Source organism: Anas platyrhynchos, chromosome 14 (genome assembly GCF_047663525.1).
Source record: "Anas platyrhynchos isolate ZD024472 breed Pekin duck chromosome 14, IASCAAS_PekinDuck_T2T, whole genome shotgun sequence".
Taxonomy (NCBI): domain Eukaryota; kingdom Metazoa; phylum Chordata; class Aves; order Anseriformes; family Anatidae; genus Anas; species Anas platyrhynchos.
This window is the reverse complement of record NC_092600.1, coordinates 407,938-427,910: the sequence shown is the minus strand read 5'-3', so window position 1 is coordinate 427,910 and position 19,973 is coordinate 407,938. Positions and strand designations below refer to the sequence as shown.

At 46.9% G+C, this 19,973-nt stretch overlaps 1 protein-coding gene across 4 annotated transcripts in view; it reads right to left on the bottom strand.

The window, feature by feature from the left end:
* PPP2R2B (protein phosphatase 2 regulatory subunit Bbeta) overlaps positions 1 to 19,973 on the bottom strand; it is a 92,719-nt gene that overhangs the window by 57,321 nt on the left and 15,425 nt on the right. The window contains exon 1 of one of the 4 annotated variants that reach the window (XM_027468723.3): positions 5,556 to 5,756. The exons of 2 other annotated variants lie outside the window; for them this stretch is intronic. In XM_027468723.3, coding sequence (XP_027324524.1) covers positions 5,556 to 5,625 — 70 coding nt within the window. In that variant the 5' untranslated portion in view covers positions 5,626 to 5,756. Of the gene's footprint in view, positions 1 to 4,596; positions 5,328 to 5,555; positions 5,757 to 19,973 lie in introns of those variants that run through there. One more of the 4 variants, XM_005022489.6, reaches the window with a different exon arrangement.

Genomic DNA, 19,973 nt, shown 5'->3' with positions numbered 1-19,973 from the left:
CCAAGCAGGCTTTGACGCAGTACACTACAAATGGCTGAGTTACATTCATCCCCCCGCAGTGATCCCTGGATTAGACAGAAGGAGACACATCCACGGGTCCTTCAGACCAACAGGACCACAGGCACAGGGAGGGGAAGGGGAGGTCTAAATAAAAAATATCTGTATGAATAAAAAGCATAGGGAACAGGGACATGTTTCATAATCAAAGTACTTATGTGATAAAACTACCACTTCAAGGAGGTTCCTGGATTAATCAAATCCCAATCCAGATGATCCTCAAATGGCAATTAACATCATTTGCTACAACTAAAATACCTGGCAGCTCTCAGCTTGAACCAGGCACGTGGTGGAAAAATGCCTTACTTCATGCTTTCAAGGGGACTATCCATAGATGGAAAAACAGTCACTGTCACCACCACAGAAAGCTCTTAGCAAATTGACACTGAAAGTGAAAAAGCTTTTAGGTATCTAGCTCAGCAAGCCCCAGCCAGCCCCAGCAGGCAGGCTAATCTGCTTCTGAAGTTCTGTCAGTGCAAAGAAAACGCATCAGCTCGCCCCTGGCAGCCCCCAGCTGCCCCTGCACCACTGGAGGGTGGGGGGAGATACCCTCAGAGGCTGAAAGTGTCAAGTTTTAATACACGGATTGCTTCTCTCTCCAAAACAGAACAAAAGAGCCTGATGTGCGATACCGAGGAGGCTGCTTACACATCTGGTGGCTCCTAGGTCCCCAAAGGCCACATCAGGGTGCTGCTGGGGGCTGTCATGTACAGGTCTTTGCGAGGCTGCCCCGCGAGGGCAGAGAGGTGGGCGCCCGGCTCCCTCCTCGAGGAGGGCACACTCACAGCACGCATGACGGCAGGCCAGGGATGAAGGCAGTATGGGGATGACAGAGTGGCAAAGGGGTTACGGCTGGGAGTAACGAGATTAAACTAGGAAAAGGAAATGAAGGCTTAATGATAGATTTCTTAATGGCAAATCTATTCAGTTTCGTAAGCACAGTTCGGAAAAATTAAGGACAACACAAGGGCAAGGCACACGGGCAACAGGTACCACGGCCCTCCGGCCTGGCAGCGCCCCGCGGGGTCTGCCCCGGGGACATGTGCCCCATCGGCACCCGCTGGAGATGGCAACTCCCTGCGGGGGTCCCGACAGCCCCGCGACGCGGCCGGTCGCAGAGCAGCCCACACCATGGGACGAGGCCCTCCCAAGTCCCCCAGCAGCACAACCACGTGGCCACAGGCCGCACCCAGGACCAGCCACAGGCAAGGCCGCATCTTGTCCTCAGAGCTCTGCTGGACAGCGAGCGTGTCAGGGAGGCATCAGCACCCGTGTCTCTGGACCTGGGGTCATTGCGACAATGCTTACAACTGGAGTGCATGCCACGGAATGCATGCTGCAGACCACTTCTGCAGCTTGCCTGGTGCCTGCAGCATGGGGGGAGAACCCTCGCCCGGAGCAGGCTAATGGACATCTGGGACATGAGGGCACCTCTCAAGCTTCATAAAAGTTTCCTGCACATTGTACCAAACTGGTGGGAAGGAGCGTCTCCAAGGAAAAATGCAGCTGCGGCAAGGCCAAGCTCTACAGGCTCTCCACAGGTGGAGCCCCGAAGGACATCCTGCAGCACCAGAAAGGGTTCAGACAGAGCTGGGGAGGAGGAACCCATCTCCGCCAGCAAGATGTCCGAGGGGAGATGTGCATCGCGGCCGCGCCACCAGCCGAGCTGCAGGCAGCAGGGGGGCAGCACCAGCCCTGTGGTACCCACAGCCCTCCTGCCCTGGCAGGGACCCATGTCCCTGGGGCCACGCAGCGCCCAGCAGCCCTGTTCCCACGAGGGACCTGCCACGGGGTGGGGACCGTGGACATCTTGCAGAGCGGGACACAAACACTGCCAGTCGGTGGGCGTGCTGCAGGGCTGAACCGTGACAGCCGCTGCTCCCATCCCACCTGGACCCACCGAGCACAAGAATAGCCAGCATAATTCTCATTAGGGCACAGAGGGGCATTAGCACCGATCCTCCTCTGCTTGGAAGCATTTGACCAACTTTCAGCCATAGAAGGGGCTCAGAGGACCACCAGGTGGACAGCAAGGCTACATAAAAATGGGTCAACCCCCTAGTTTGAAGACTTCAGGAGACTGATGTTCTGGGCCAAGCTGATGGAAACAGTCCAACTTTGGGGTGGGTGGGAGCATGAAGAGCCCTTCAGCACATCTAGAAGTGGAAGCTGCTCAAGCTTCAAACAGCCTTGACTTGCTCTACTTCCAACAGGGAGCTCAGCAAAATTGCAAATGAAGATGGATTTATGCAGCAGAACAAACCCAGCACATTTCCAAAATGTTCCCCCCTGTGAGACTGCCCATTCTGAGGACAGGCTGTGAGGTCCTGGGCCACCAAACAAGCTCCAAGGCATTGCCCTGGGGTGAACTGTGCGGCACGACCCACCAGGGATATATGTGCACTGCATCTCAGCAACTTAATATTCCCTGGCAACTAAAGTTGAATTTGTACAATGGATGCATTTCCTTCATTAGCTGTACTTCTGAGCGTCACACAAGAACAAGGCATTCAAGTGTGTGCTTTTGAAATACCATCCTCACCCCACATTTGCATAAAAATACCAGACCTATTTAAGTGACAACACTTCACTAAACCAAATTACATAACCCCATTTACTTCCTCAGTTGACACATCACAGACACCTTCATTTCCAAAGCAACTCTATCTTCTGAACAGACCTTGGAAGGATTTTTAACAAAACACGGGTTACCAACCAGATCATTTTAGGAATACGCTGCTTTCACATTTAGAAAAAAAACTGGAACAAAATTTTCTTCCTTAATTATTTTTCCTCTACACCATACTAACAAGCTCTACTGCTCCAAAGCACATGGAGCCTGTCTCTAGCATAACAACTACATGGAGAATGAGAAGTCCTGTGGAGCGTGAGGTGAAATGAAACTCCTGGCCAATACTCAGCCATTAAATATTCTCATGTACCTCCTCCAGTTAAGCAACTGAACAGGGATTGCTCTGACTCAGTAGGCTGCCTACAAACATTTCTGGCTATTTCATTTCCATGGAGAGGATTGCTGTCATTTTTTAGGACTATGAGCTAGGCTCTTCTGAAAGTGCCAGTGCACGACTTGGGGAAATTTACATGGATTATCAGACAGACCAGATCCAAAAGGGCAGGCTGGAAAATCCCCTCCTAGTGCCAGAGGCTGAACTCACTGCAGGCTCAACTCAACCCTTCACCCTTCCCAACCAGGAAAACCTTAGGTCAGCTACATTCCCATTTGTTATTTGCTGCCTGCTGCAGCTTCCCTGTTATAACACAGCAATGCAAGTTCATCCTGCCCCGGGGCACGGAGCAAGGCTGTGTGCCAGCTGACTTAGCAGTGCGGACACTCGCCGTCCTGGCTGTGCCACCACTCTGGAAGCCCCGGCTCGCGCCATCCCACCCAGCACAAACGTCCCTCACCCGCACTGGCTGGACTTGGCCAGGCCAGCACTGCTGCCCTTCGCCTGCCCGGGGCCCTGCCCTGTAGCTCAAGGCACGCAGGGCCAGACCAGGGCCTGGGTGCCAGAAACCAACCAGCACTGGGGTGTCACCGCCACTGCCTCTGCTCCTCGTCACCTCTCAGCGCTTGCACTTCAGCTACACACAAGCAACACCAACTTGTGCGTGGTCTTCTTGTGTGGCTCACCAGGCATCCAATGTTTTCCATTACTATATTAAGCTGAGGATCTTTCTGCTAGATAAGTCCCCTTTAGTGATGTCCTGGAGTCATAAAAATCCCAAGATCAGGTCATATGTTAGCTTTCTCTACAGCCTTTGGAGAACGAAACAGTAAGAGGAAGACTATTCGGCTACTAATTAAGCCTATCCAGCCTCTCTAGTGTGAAGGCTGCCTTCTGAGTTTCATGTATGCTACTGGGAGAATAAATAATGCTGGAGGGATGGGGGGGCATTGGTTTTCTTCTACAGCAATCGCATTTTTCTCCTGAGGGAAGGAAGCAAAAGGGGCTGTGACAGAACTGCTGTGAAGCAAGTAGCACTCCAGCTGTCAGAAGGACAGCGAAGGCAGACACTGCCCTGTCCCTCCATCCCTGCCAGCATGGTGCAGCCTGCCTCTTTGTGGCAGTCTGCGGCGCCGTGTGCAGCTCACAGCTCACTTTTCAATTCCTGAGCTGAACATGGCCACACCATCTCCTCCACTCCTCGAGCCATTACAGGAAATTCATGTTCCAATGCACCAGTGGCCAGGCCCTATGTGCTCAGCTGGGGGTGTGACGCTCTCCATGTCTAACAGTTTTGGCATCTCCTCACCTCTGCAATATACAACTCAGGATACACATTTCTTCATGCAAAGGCTTGTAGGAAAAACAGCCCTAAGACAACTAGTTAATTTCAGTAATAACAATTACACTAGTATTTATCATATTTTCTGACCTTCCAACACCTACAGTCACAGGCTACTTGCAGAAGTCACTAATACAGTCATAATGAAGCATATTTTGAATTGCGACTCCATGCCCGCCTCGCAGCCCTCGAGCCCTTCCATTTAGCACAGCAGCCGTCACGAGCACTCACCCTCGCATGGCAGCAGCAACATGGGTGCTTTGTTGCAGTCACTGACCCCTCTGCTCTGTACCGGCCCTGCAAGAGCTCTTCCCTGCTCTCATTTCTCAGCGTGGAAAACAGAGGCAGCAGGACAAGGCAGGAGGAGCCCTGGGCTCACCTGGCTCCCAGCACCAGCCATGCCCCCGCCATGACAGCGCCCCGAGGAAACAGACACAAGCCAGCAATAAGCGAACACGCTTGGGGATCGCTGAAAAGGAGCAGGAGCAGGCTGCAGGGAGAGGCTGGCGCACACTCACAGGCTCAGCTCCGAGCTGTTCCTGGCAGGGGCCCCAGCCCCACTGTCCCCACTTCAGCTCCCTGGTACAGGAGCATCTGCTGCCCTTCCCGAGAAGCACGGAGACTTCGGGTGTCTCGGGAGCGCAGCGAGGAGAAGGAGCGGCACCGATCAGCAATGCAGCACGGCCAGACCGTTCGCTGCAAACGCGCAATTCTCTGACTCGCATACAACTGCAGGAGCAATGAGCCAGATTTTGACTTCGGGTCTCGTAGCATCCATCCACCGAGGGGCAGAGCTGGCTGAAACCTGGGGGTCTCTCGCGTATCCAAGATGTCAGACCTCACCCGCAACGCCGGATCCGGAGAGGATCGCGACCCCAGCGGGAGGGCACGCCGCGAAGGTGGTGGAAATCCACCGGGTCCGGCGTTGCTGAGTCACCGGAACGGGTTAACCGAAGGCACGGCCCGGCACGGCCCGGCCCGCAGCCCCCCGGGAGGGATCGACCCCGCGCCCCCCGCCCGCTCCTCCGGCGGGGAGGGAGCCGTGCCCGGCCCCGAGCCCGAGCCCGAGCCCCGCCGGGGGAGGCCCGGGGGTGATGCCGGCGACGCGAGCGACGCGGGAGGGGGCAGGGGAAGGCAGGGATGCTGCCGGGGGGCGGCCCCCACCTGCTGCTGCCGCCCCCGGCACTCACCTTCCGTCGCATAGCTGTGGTCTCGCAGGAAACTGCTGTTGATCTTGCGGGTCTCAACGTCCTCCTCCATTGACGGCGGGCTGGCGGGCGCGGGGCGTCAGCAGCCGCAGCCGCGGATCCATCATCCCCCCCCCCCCCCGAACCCTGCTCCGCGGCGGCCGGCCGCGAAATGCGGCGGCGTGGGGGGGGCGCAGGGGCGGTGGAGCCCGCTGGCTCCTCCCATACGGCACGGCTCGGATCGGATCGGATCGGATCGGATCGGATCGGATCGGCGCCGCCGCGCTGCAGGGCGCGCCCCGGCCGCCCCGTCGGGCACGGCGCGGCCCCGGCCCCGGCCCCGTTCCCTGCCCCGAGGATGCTCCTGCCGCGGCGGAGCTGCTGCCTGGAGGGACGCAGGGGCCGGGAAGCCAGGAGGGCGGAATCGGAGAATCACAGAATCAATCATCTAGGTTGGAAGACACCACCACCATCATCTAGGACGGCCCCGCGCGTCCCGAACACAAACGCCCCGGCGGTCCCACAGCCCGCGAACAGCCGCCCCGGGGCTCAGCTCTCACAGGGCGCTGCCACGGAGGGCGGTGGGGATGCTCGGCCGCCAGGGACCCGAAGGTCAGCGCGTGTCGGGGCACCGGCGACGCCTGGAGAAGAGCACGAGCACAGGAGCTGTCAGGGAAGCGAGGGTCCTCATTTTCAGCGCACACCTTCGAAAGGACAGGCTGTATTCTGGACAAGACAGCTGGTGCACTCAAAGGGAAATATTGCTTTTTGGCAGGGTTTTGTGTCTGGGTGTAGGCCTGAAGGAAATAAGCCTTGCCACTGACCAAGCCACTGGCAGAGGGAAAAAAAAAGTCACAGGGGCGATTTCCCCCGACTCCACCTCTGTCAGCTGCCACAACCAAACTTGGAGGTAAAACCCACGCATCATGTTGGTACACAAGACCCAAGATATTGCCAGCAAGGCAATGATGCGTGCCCTAGGAACCAGTGGGGGGAACAGACACGCCTCCATGCTCTCACACCAGAGCAACCACCAACCCCCAGCGTCCCCTCTGCACCCAGCTCTCTCCCACCCAGACTGCTGCTGATGGGATGCAGGTGCACAGACACAGCCTCCTGCAGTCCCTCGGGCCCTAGCCAGGTCATTCACCTGTGCTAGATGCCAAAGAGCATGGGGACAGGCCCCAGTGCAGGCCCTGGTGCTCCTCTCCACTGCATGCCCAGGGCCAGCGCAGTGGCCCCAGCACTCTACAAGCCACAAGCCCCCCACAGCTCCACCCCAGAGCTCAGTGCAAGCCTCGGCAGAGCGTGGCTCCAGCACTGCACAGGAGCTGCCTTGGCAGCTCAGTGCCACATCAACAGGGAGCATCATTGTTACTGGGATCAGAGGGAAAATAAGGGATGCAGAAGGAATGGACAAAGATACTGGATTACACTGTAAGATACAGCGCTGCCATTCGACATCCCCTCCTAACCGTAGTATCATAATTAAAATCTCATTGGCAAGGTGCATGGCTTTATAGCCTGCATTATTCTGCTGAGATGGCCCTGCCTCCTGGGAAGCTGCTTATATTCAGGGGAAGTGCAGAAGACAGCACTTCCAAGCAAGAAGGCTCAAGGACTCTGATGCATACATTGCGTGTGCAGGGCTGTGCACACCACTGCAGCACGCCTTTTGAAGGACCACGTGGATCCTCACATGAGCGCTACTGCAAGACAGGGGAGAAGCTCTTTCTGCCCCATGTCATGACTTTGTTAGGAAAGGTGAATTCCCAGGTCCTCAGCTGCCTGGCTCCCCAGGACCATTTCTGACTTGCTTTTATGTGAAGGCTGATACCAGGTGTTGTAAAACTGCCCCTCAGAGAGCCCTGGCACTTACTGACACGCATATATAACTTCATGGATTTGTCAGCCAACCACACCACAGGTCTTTCATGAATACTTATGTGACAAGCCACCAGCACCTCTCAGACAGGCCTGAGTCTGAAGTCCACATGCCCAAAGTCTTTACTGAATTCTTTTGGATTATGAGTTCCTTAGTATAATCACCAGGCACATTTTCAAATTAGGCAAACGCAGTGTATTTGTGGCTGATGCTGTTCTTGGTTGTGTGGGGTGGGACACACAGGTCAGTGTGAATTCACCCGTGACAAGGCACCTGACCGTGGTTTCACAGTAAAGTCCAGTAATGTATTTACTCTCTCACAAGCCAGGAAGCAGTCATATCATACATTAAAAAAAATTAAAAAAAAAAAAAAAACCATGTTGCTGATAACTCCTCGTGCTGTTGTACACATTGCAGCAAGGGAAGGGCACATGACCCAAACACGGCACACCATGACTCAGAACTGCTGCTGATCCTGGGCAGGACAACTGACACTTCTGCGCCTGTATTCCCCTACACATACATCTCCTACCTGTAAAGGGAAGATAATGGTACTAGCCTCCCACAGTAAAAAAGAGAAGGAAAACAAAGACAGAATACATACCTACACACACACACACAGAGGAATCTGATTATCTCTTCCTATGATGTGCATTTGCCTGCAGGTGTGGACTTGTTTGGTTACTCACACTCTGTGTAAGATACAGGAGCAATCTAGCTTAAACAATCTCAACTCCAGAAAAGAAAAATAGTCTTTTAATAACCAAATGTTAGTGTTTTATATCCTCCCTTCAAGTCTTAGGATAATATGTCTCAGTCAAAAGGCCATACCCAGTTGAATAAAAAACTCCTGCAATGCTTATGAATATTATTATGAAACAAACAGAAACCAGCAACTTCCTTCCCTTTCTTTTCAGCAGGCTCTCTTCAATGTATTTCTATTTTAACATGTGCCAACTCTGTTCTCCTTTATTAGAAAGATCATTCTCACCATTGTGCATACATTATAATTATGAATTTGTAAGTTCTGCAAAGTTTTTCAATACACCATATCATTTACATGTAAAAACATCCACAAGCCACCTGTTTGTTATGCAATGTGCATAGGAACTGGATCATGAAATCCATTTATTCTCAGCTTTTTAAAATCCAGGAATGAACCTTCACAATAACTAAAAGCATTAGCTGTCCTAAGCAGGAATCCATTTGCAGATTAAATTCACCAAAGGTCAGCTTGTAGCTGTCACTGTTTTCCAACCCCCCAGGTGTCAAAGTATGTAACATGGTAGACATCTCTTGAAGAGCCAGGACACTTTCCACTCCACTGACTTTTGCTTCAATTAGAATAGGTTTAAAAGCCCCTGTGCACAGGTTTCTGTGGGACCTAAGCAGTGTATTAATAATAATTGAATCAAACCTCTGATTTTATTATCAGCATGAAACTTGCATGAAAGCTTCCTTCACTTCACTTCATTTATTTTACCTTCACATCCATCAGCACTAAATCCATTTTCCTAATTACTAGTCCAGGTTAGAATGCTAGCTTCATATTTTTAAATTATTTTTTAACGGTTTAATATGTTATTAGTTAACAAATTTTCTTTTAAACTTGTGAGATTTCTATTAACTTTGCTCGTGCCACAAATATATTGTTTCCATTCAATCTATCTTGATAGCCATAGTGCAAGTCCTCGTTTCAGGCACCAGTGGGAAAACAGGAGTTGATCAGGAACAAGGGCCTTTCACTGGGAGCCCATCACCATCAGCAGTCAGACAGCCACAGCGGTCACCCTACAGCCAGGAGCATCGGATGACCTCCAAAGAAACAGCTTCCTCCGCCAGCCGCTGCCAGCTTCGCCACTCGCTCAGCACCTCTGACCGCAGCTCCAAGCCTGTCTGAAGACCCTGCACTTGTCCCTGCTGCACCGAGAGCTGTGCTGCCTGAAGCTCCCAAAGTCTTGAAGCAACACCAGGCCCAGCACGTTGGTGGATCAGCCCAGGACTGGAGACACAGAGAGCAGCTCAAGGACCTTTCCTTCCAGAGGACCACAGACACTTGAGCACTTCACAGAAAAGGATAAATACTATTCCCAGCATACAGAGGAGTGCTTAGACTAGTTGACACCGCTTGTTTACGGCCCATGGACCTTGGGGAAGACCTAGAAAGGGCACCAGATGCACTGCTCTACAAAACCCATTCCTGCCCAGTACATCAAAGGACATGCAGTGCAGGTGAACACCTCGTGCTGGACCTTCCCTTTTCATCCGCAGACCCAGTGCTGGATGATGACACAGTTACTGGACAGCATGCTAATCCTTTTACTGTTAATAGGATTGTGAAGCTTCTTGTGGATCCCTTATTTGTGCTCTGAAACCATGCCTTCACGGTTCTCATGCAGTGCACCAAAAAACACACCTATGAACCTTAATTTAGAATGACTTCAAAAAGAGCAATAATTTACTGAATTAGACCAAGATAATGAAATTTGGGAAGTCGAGTTGCACATAAAGTGTATGTTTCAAATCTCCCTTCCAAGCGACATAGGGTCAGGACCTCAGGGCAGAAAAGGAAAGAATCAGTTCATTGAATGCAAAGTAGGTAGAGACTTCTGCCTCCCAAAGGTCATAAGATAAATTGATTTGCTTTGCTTTCACCCTTGCTACGTGTTATTACTGGTACTCATTGTACATGATTAACAGCACACCAGTAATGAGCACTGTCACATCCAGCCACGGCTCGGGGATTATCTGCTCTTGAAGTGTTTTCTCACGTATCTTGAATTAGACTGACCAGTTGCTGTGACATTTTAGCAGGCCCTTCTTAGTTTTTACCCTTTCCCTACCATGTATTTTATGCCAGGGTCTGAAGAGAGCCTCCTTTTGGCCAGTTTACTACTTTTACCCTGTTTTCAACCAGCCACATCCAGTGCCTATTACCAGTGCTTCTCACTTGTTTTTTTTTTCTTGACCAAAGCTCTGCTCAGCTACCTGATGCATTGTTGGATGCTATAAATGCTTTCCCACAAGCTGCTTTGTAACTGTTGCTCCAGTTATGTACATGCGATAGCACTCTACACATCTTTAACACTTTCTGCTACTTTTCACTCTTGGGGGCTGTTACTTAATTGAGATTCCCTCTCTTCGATGTCACACAGTGCAGGCGCTATAATCTCCCCCTTTCACAACACATACATACAGTACATATCTTAAACACAACCTTGGGGAACACCTTTGTGTTACCAGCATTACAATAGTGCCTATTATAATAATTACATCGCTTTTACAATTACTTTGTACATACAAAAATAACTACAACTGAGCTAGTGAGACACTTTTTTTCAATGCAAATGTATTATGTGGATGTTTCTTAAACAGGGGGCCTTGATTATCCACTGATTATTCCACAGCAACGTGACTTATTTTTCTGCATCTCAAATCCCTGTTATGGTCCTGAGAACAGTCCAATGCCACTAGGTGCCACAGTGATGCCATAAGCAGCACAGCGGCCTCACGTAGGTTTGGGTGGATTTCACACAAGTTTCAGATGGCAGCAGCCTGCTGCATGGCTGTGGCGCAGCCCAGCACTGGATGCTAGTGGTCAGCCTGCTTGGCCACGTGTGCTCATTCGCTCCTACCATTCTGGATTTCCACAGATAGGGATAAATCCTACCACCAAGAGAACTCTTCAGTGCAATTGCCCATCTAGGCAGATGCCACTCCATTTTTACAGCCACTTGGACCATTGTCACTTAGTTCCCTGTACGAAACATTTCTCTTATCAGTGTCTTGATCCTGACCAAAACCAGTAAGGAGGTAATGGGTCCGGCTCTTGGCCATGTCAGTGAAAGTCTGCAGAAATGCTCCTGAAGCAAAGTCGGTGTATGACTGCAGTGGGTGGGACACCTGATGGCTGTCATATTTTAACTGTGGAACCTTTCCCGCAGTATTACAAAGATACTACAAAGAGCTGAAAAATAAGGAGAAGGGGAAAGACTTTCATGAGGGAAGCTGAGCTCCTACCACTGCACAAAGCACTGCACAGCTACCAGGAGACTTTTAAGGATGCAGTAATGCCTAGAGAAGAGTGGGTTTGGCTTTTGCTTCCACTTCCTGTGTTAGCACAGCACCCAAGCCAGAAGTTCAGTGACTCTTGTATTGCACCTACGTAACCAGAGGCAGCTTGAGGTCATCACTGCTGCTTGCACCCACTTCTCCCCACACCAAAGGAACAGCCCCAGTACTGCACTCCTCACCAGGGCTGATCCACTGCAGTACCAAGGGAAACAGCTCCTTGCAGAAACATGGCTCTTCATCCCTAGCCTTCCCCCAAAAGCTGTTTAGAACTTTGTACAGCCATCTCATCTGAGACAATGCTGGTGGTAAGTTTTCAACACGGGAGGTTGATGTCAAACACATCTTTTCTTAAAACCAAAATACCTTCATTTATCCAATCACTCCTTATCATGCAACAGATCCCTAAGTGTGAAACTGAAATGCAGACAAAGCACTTCCAGGACAAACGTAAGAATCATTTCTTCTTTTAAACTATGGATAATCTAGCCATAACACACATTTTTTCTATATTAGTATTAAATTATATTATTGAAGAACACATACAGTAGACCCAAAATGGAATGAGAATATTTCATGAGAATCAAAGACTTCAATGTCCTTTAAAGGATACAGTGTGAACTCTATCACATGTTGCTCACATCAGAGATATAATTAGCTTAAATACTTACACAGTAAATAGGATTTTCCATTTCTCAAGATTAAGGCCACATGCTATAGCATCAGTGCACTAGAACTAGTTGAGCCTAGTTTTATCTAAGGAATAAGTTTGTACTTGAAAGCAGTTACTCTGAGCAGCGCTACAAATTAGGCATTCTGTTGTGGTTGGGATGATGTTTTTGTTGCTGGTTTGTTTGTCATTGTTTTTAAAAAACTTCAATAACAAAACCTGCTGCACATAATAGTGGAACAACAAAAACTGATTTGTCTGGAAATAGCATTACAGGATGCAAATACTGAAGGTCTTTTGGGACTTGGAACACTATATACCGCGTGTGCAACCAACATGCACAGTACTTTGTAATGCATAAATACTGGCTCCTTGCCCCAAAGGGCTTTCAGTCTACTTCAGTGAAACATGACACAAGGGATCAAAAGGATGCAAGATTATACTGGAACATTGTTCATAAGATAACGATTATAAGAGGTCTAAGGCTGAATAATTAAATCTAGTGAGCCCAAAATGTAAAAATAAAGACAATATTTTGTTTCTTGGATTTCCCCATTAGTTTACTTCCAGTTTGTGGAGACAAATCACTATTTTAATTCCACTGTATTGTACAGTGATACAATTCCCAATATGCTTTAGGTTTGGTCATCATGCAGGAGCATCTGCACATGCATTTGAGTGGAACAAATAATGTAAAGTTATATTGAAAGATAATCAGATGATCCTCAAATAGCTGCACACTTCAGCTGTGTGCACCCTTCTTTACCCACTGCTCACAAAATGTAATGAATACAGGCTGAGTTTTTCCACATGAACTTTAGGGACTGGATGCTGCAGGTGTGTGCTCATGTGTCAACTGGCTTCCAAAACCCATTTCTCATTCACCATTCATCATTCTCCTGCTTAAAAAAAAAAAAAAAAAAAAAAAAAAAAAAAAAAAAAGTCATAAAGCCAATGGCCAAAAAGAATTCCACAGTGTGAAGATGACAATCACACATTTTAATAATAAAGAAAACAGGAAAGCTACCAAATCTACCAAATAGCCAGTAGTCTGTAAACTGCTTAGCCATCAGCTGTGTGATCAGAAGCAGCAAGAAAAGGAGAAACTGGGATTCATCTGAATGCAGAAAAAAGGCAAAGTTTGTCATGTAATGTATTTATATAGAGCACTCAATGCTTCCCATGTATCCTGGGATGAGATATTATTTGTTAGAATGACTACTTAGCATTTAAATATGCAAGACTTTATATAGCCCCAAAGGTGGATTTTATTTGAAAGGATGTATGCTAATAGGAGACTCCAACACATCTAGGTCATTTTGAATCGTATATCCTGAACTGCAATTACTCCACTGCCTTCATTTAATTTGAACATGGAATACATCAAAAAGTAATGAAATTGTGGTATAAATTAAACTTGGCTACCCACGTCTTCTAACAAGCACAGCAAGCTTTACAACATTGCAACACCTAGCGCTAGGACTATGACTTTATAAAAATCATTCTTCTTGTCCTTAAATGTCATCTAGCAGCAGAAGTGAGTAGTACACTTGGATACGGCTTAGCCATCCTTATAAAATTGAGAGCACACAGGCTAATCAGTCAGATAGGATTAATTCCCCAAAGAAAATTATACTGCATGTCAGGCAGAGTTTTGACCAGTATAAGGATTAATTTAAGTTCTGCAGGCATAAGAAGGATGGTTCTCCAGCCACTCTGGTGGAAAACACAACATTGGGTAAGGTAAAAATAAACCAACTGCTAGCTGCAATACTGAAAGCCAGACAACCTAGATAGCCTGTTGTACCTATCTGCAAGTTGTCATCTACTTGTTGATTATTTCAAAATTCAAAGGTCTTTACAAATTCTTAGCAATACTCTAAAAAGTTAAAACAAATATACACCTTGCTCCTGCCTGCTGATAGCCATTTTTTTCTCTCAGCTGTCTCAACAGAAGGATAAAAAGTCTATTGGCAATGTACCACAATAAAATAAAGTTTGAAATTCAGTTCAGTGCTGGAAAGCTAACACAGCCCCACTCACGCTTCATTTAACACAGAATGTATTTTAAGCACAAAACTATTTTGGTATGGGAAAAATCACAACAAGTCATCATAACATACTCTGATTCATCCGCCTCTTTGGTACTGTAAGGCCACGTTGTTCTACGAGAATGGCTGAGTTGTCACAGAAGATGACAGCTGTGGCATTTAGTGTGCATGTGAACTTCCTGCCAAAATATGGATGAGTGAAGAAACCAGTAAAGGAATGCACTTGAAAGGAAAGCAGCTCCATGCCTTGGCACTGCATACTGGCAGGGGTGAAGCCAAACAATGCTCACATCACACCTACATTTGCATATCATTGTTACCTCCTATAAAATTAAGTCCTTCAGAAGAGAACCTTTCAGCTTGAATTGTGGTCATGTTTGAAGTGTCTGAGCATTAGTGGCAGGTCAAGAAACACTATGCTTTTCCTGTTCAACATTACTTACATGCATATGCTCCTAAATTCAGATGGTAGTACTCCTTCTCCGTGACTCAGAGCCGCAAACAGGGAACAAGAAGTGACAGTCAGCAAATTCAGCCGTCCATGGCTTCTATGGGCACATGTGGGCACAGATACAGCCCTATCATTTGTTCCCACATTTTCACTTCATTCATTCTCTGGGAATGCATGAAATCAAACATTTGAGTTCTGCGATTATCCACCCCTGACTATCTGCTTTTGGTGCTGTACCTCTTCCTCAACAGGACTCCAATAAGTGCTTCCAATAAAGATAACAGTTTGGGGAAAATGTGACATTTAGACTGATTAGTGTTCCCACATATTTTACATCCTTTAGAGCTTTGTTAGCCATGAGCACTGGTAGCAGGAGGGACTGTTCTTTCATAAAGGAAAAGTGAATCCCTCTTTTTCAGAGTCCTAGCATGAGGTTTGCAAGTGACTAAAGTCTCACCTGTGAAACTCAACCTTGCAGTTTTCCACACTGATCTGCCACCCTCTCACTATTTCACAGGACAAGACTGCTTATGTTTATGTTCTTGCCTTCAGTTGTATCACAATAGCTCTACAAAATGCCTGCATTCCTTGGCATGAGAAGTTTTCTTTCCCATATGGTACTCAGTGTTTGTACTGTTACACCTGGATTTCTACTTTTGGAAATCTCCAGAAGGAAAGACAGGATGTGAATATTAAATAAGGATATAAATGCCCTGGAAGAACATCACAGAGAGGATAAATATAGAGAATGTTTTAGGACATTGGCCAGGTCTATTCTCTCCTTACACTGAGAGGCCAATTTTTAACGAGAGAAAGTAAAAATTGCGCTACTAGAGAATAATTACAAGCAATACCTTGAGACCACAAAAAAAGACACCATGGGGAGCCTTAGAAGTCTTGTACGACTTCTCAAAATGCTAACATTGTAAAACTAATATTTGTATGTCACTAGTTTTTACATCTAATCTACCTCATGTCATTTGATAAAACAAACCTGGAAAATAGTTAATTAATAAAAGATATCACGTTATTGTGCCTTATTAACGTTCATATAGTAATTACAAAAAACACAAATCCATCTGTTAAGTAGTCAGCAAACAAGACAAATGACTGTGTTATGTTAAACAGATTATAAAATGCCTCAGGGAAGGAAATCTAATAGCCCTGACCAAATCATGAATCAAGCAACAGCCTACTCTACCACATGGGTTACACATGAACATAAATACATGCATGTGCTCATACACCATACTCAAAGCCATTTCCTGCATTACATATAGTAACAATGTAAGCAATGAGGTCAGAATGACATTATGTATAAAAGAGTTTACATTGAAACATGATAATGTGATCATTAAGATTTTATTGTCCTTCAAACAAGGCATTTCCTAAAACAGACAGCTATCCCCACCAAGATGAGACTGAAACAATATGCAAAGTAACATTAAATCCAATTGCCCCAGTCCATATGGGAATACAGTTACTTTAATCCAATTTAACAAACAAAATTAATTTTATTCTTGTCATGTTTTTAAATGATTTCTGAACATTTAAAGGAAGCAACATTCTTGCATGAAGAGTAATTGATTCATTAGCATGAGCACCAACAAACCATTAGTACGTTTTCTGGACATTCAGCATAGTACTGAGGCATAAAAACACTGAGCACACTGTTCTTCATTCTGTACATGTTTGAAATTGTATGCCAGTTTGTACATAGTCTTGCCACAATTATTCACCTAAAACAAGTAATTGCACTAATTAAAGAATAAAGGCATTTGAGTAGCGCATTTCATATGGTTATCATGAGTTCCCGTATATTAGCAACCCATTCAACCTAACCTGTAGCAATACACACCAGTACTGCTGCAGAAGGATGTCTTGAGATAAGAGATTACATACCCAGCTCCTCCCCAGATAGCCAATATTAGCTCCTACGGGTCTTGGTCTCCCATGTGCTTGCTCGAAACAGTTTCCATGCTTCATCTCTCTTAGCCTTTCCACTCCTGATTCTCACACCTGACCACAGTCACTTATAACTGACTGAGAAGTCTGTTTTATGTCTATCCACACCCCACAATACATCTGCTAACAGACTATAGCAAAGAGGTTACAATTTTTAATTATCCTGACACCGAAATTTACAAGAATAAAATGAGGGTATAACAGCAGTGTTTCCTTCACTCCTGCCCTCAGAAAATGCACCAGAAAAATATGGCCACAACCTTCTACCAAAAATATTCTCCATGGTTTTCTCAGTCATATATGCATGAAATTTCATCAGTGTGAATTTGGTGACTTTTAAGTTTAGACAATCCAGAGTGTGATGTTAAGCACGGAAGACCTGACTGTCTATGGGGACTCTCCGGACAGGAACCCAGCTGCCTTTTTCCAGCAAGAGACATGTCAGTCCCTTGTTCTTAAGTTGTTTCTGTTTTTCCTAACTGGATTATTTGATTATTTTTTTTTTTCCTTCAATTATTCTATCACTTAAGACTTCTGATTAACAGTTTGGACAGCAAGAAGCCTAAGCTGCTATTGAGTTAAGCAGTCAGTTAGCTTGTTACAGTGGAATAACATCTAGCTACGTGGCAGCAAGTCAAAAAATGCACCTTGATGGTTTCTCTTCATGGGTTACTGCAGTGGTTTTGTTGCCGTCTGCTTGTGTGTTGCTTTATCTTTCATATCAGCTGAGGAACATTGAATTTAAAGGCAGAAACACAGCAAAAATAAAAGGGAGCCTTCTGATCAGTATCTGCTGTTGAAAGCAAGAATGGCCACTTTGTTTTGTTCTGAAATTTCCTCTTCGGGCATGTTACTTAGAAACCAGGTTAAAGAAAAGTAATACCAGTTTGTGCAACTGTATTGACACCCCCCAGCAAACAAATACATCTCTCCAACCAACATGTTTCATTACCAAAAAGCCCCTTCCTAGCAGGGTGCAGACTGCACCCTCTGGCTTGCACATGTGCAGGCTGCTGCAGTTGCAAGATCCTTTCCAGTGCCAGTGCTTCCATAGCCCAAGTCCCTGCAAAACTGCTCCTGAGCCTCTGCAACAACTGCCAGGGAGAAACAGACAAAAACAGCTCTGGCTTTTAAGACTGTAATCTAGTCTGGACTGAGACAAAAACTCTAGGAATACCCATTGCAGATGAAAGTCCAGCCCCTGGCATGGCCAGGATCAGGTACCAAAGGCATCTCAAGGTCACAGCCTTGCCAGTTGTGCCATTTGCAGAGGGCAAGCCCAGCCTCTATGCTTAAGGAATTAAAAAATAAAAATAAAAATCAACGAGCCACGAAGCAAAGGGAATTAACACTGCACATGAGCTGCTACAAGTCAGCTCTGCCCTGGGAATCATCCCCAGGCCCTGCGCAGTAGTGTGGCCCCCAGCTCCCTTTGCTGGAGCAAGCCCGGAAGCCTGCAAAGCTGCCCCCATACCCTGCACGCTCTGCAGCCCCCAGGGGGGCTGACCTGAGCACTCAGGGAGATGCCTGCCACCCCTGCCACTACAAGCAAGAGGAAATGCAGAAACTGCAAAACCAGCCTGGAAGCACACCAGCCCTTACCAAACCACACTGCAACACCGAGCACTTGGCACACCTTTCATACTCAGCACACGGCAAGCTTCCAGCCTCTGGCTGGCAAGATGAACTGACACTATTTATTTGGGTGAAAATACCACTTGTCTTTAAGGTGCAGAATTGATTCAAGGTATTACTAGAACAGGAGCTTGCACAGAGGGAATTTCCAGTACATTTTATATAAAGCATAAGGGAGCAAACACAGCTTAGAGATTTTCCTGAGGAAAAATAAAAGTTAATTGGGAAAAAAAAAAAAAATCCCCCTTGTCATAGTAAAAAAAAAAAAAAAAAGTCTAACAAAGACAAGAAATCAAGAGATGCTGGTCCTGTGGTCCTGTTCCTGATTCTGCCATGGATTTATTTTGTGATAATCTTGATCAAGTTGATTGATCTTTCAGATGATAGAGACTTTGTACCTAAGACACAAATAAGCAGCAGCAGAATGCTTGGTCCACATCCATGGATCAAAGATTTACTGCCCCAGGATGGCCAAGTCCCTCCACGCTCACTGCACGTCACAGGTGATTGGGGGGGTGCATTTACAGTGCCGTGTAAGTATGTAAGTACCAAAGTACCACATACTATTTTAAACCACTTTACAGAAAGAAGAAAATGTGTTTTACAAAAAAGGCACTGCTTGTTCCATACAATTCAGCAACACACATTTCTTCTCTCTCTGGCTTAACGCCCCAGCTCACATCTGCTCCCAGCAGACCTGGTGTGAGTTACGGCAGCGACCGCTTCCCAGCAGCTCCCCATGGGCAGGCACAGGACTGGGCTAGAAGCTGGGGGTGCAGCGTTTACCACCCGCCTCAGCCTCCTCAGCACACCCAGACCTCCTCCAGGGTCGATGCACGTCTCACAGCACGCTGCTGGCCATTAATCAGTGCTCAATGACAGCCCAAAGTCATTTCAGTTTTCATAGCACTGCAGCTCAAAGCTCGTGGTGTAAACATTGCTCAGACAGTGACTGGTTTAATAAGATCACGGTATTGACTGATTTCTACTTAAAGACAAAAAAATAGAGATGTTACAGTAGCTAAATCACTGTGACAGAGTCCACAAAAGAGGTATCCAGGTAACCAAGGTAATGGAATCCCTAAGCAGAAGAAAGAAGAAAATAACAGACTGATTTCATTAACTGTTAGAACTCAGGAGAGAACTTGCAGGTAGACAGATGAAGAAGAAAAGTATTGAAGAAAAAAAAAAAAAAAAAAAAAAAAAAGCAAGAAATTGCTCAGAAACCCAAGAAAATCTCCTAATACTTAAAAAGATGACATCCTGATTAACAGTAATTACCTCATCCATTACATCTCTGACTGGAAGCATGCAAAGCCCAGCATTGCTTTACTCGAACACCTGCCCAGCTGAGCACCAGCTCCTTACTGCACTTGCTCTTAGAAAGCTTTCATCCTTGTGTGCATGAGAAACACATGCCAATAGATTCAGAGAGAGAGAGATTTCCTACTCACTGAGATGATCAGCTCACACCCAGTACATGGGGAGATGTGACATCTCCATCTTGTGGCTCTTTTATAGTAACTTCTAGGAGATGGGTTTTGTGGGATTCAGTGAGTTTCTAACGTGGAGACACCACACAGAATACATTCACCATATTATCTGCACCAGACAGCGATGCTCTGCTGGGGTTGGCCTGAGTCAGATCTACTGTATTTCTTTTTCAGCTACCTGAACGACTCCTCCAGGCCGT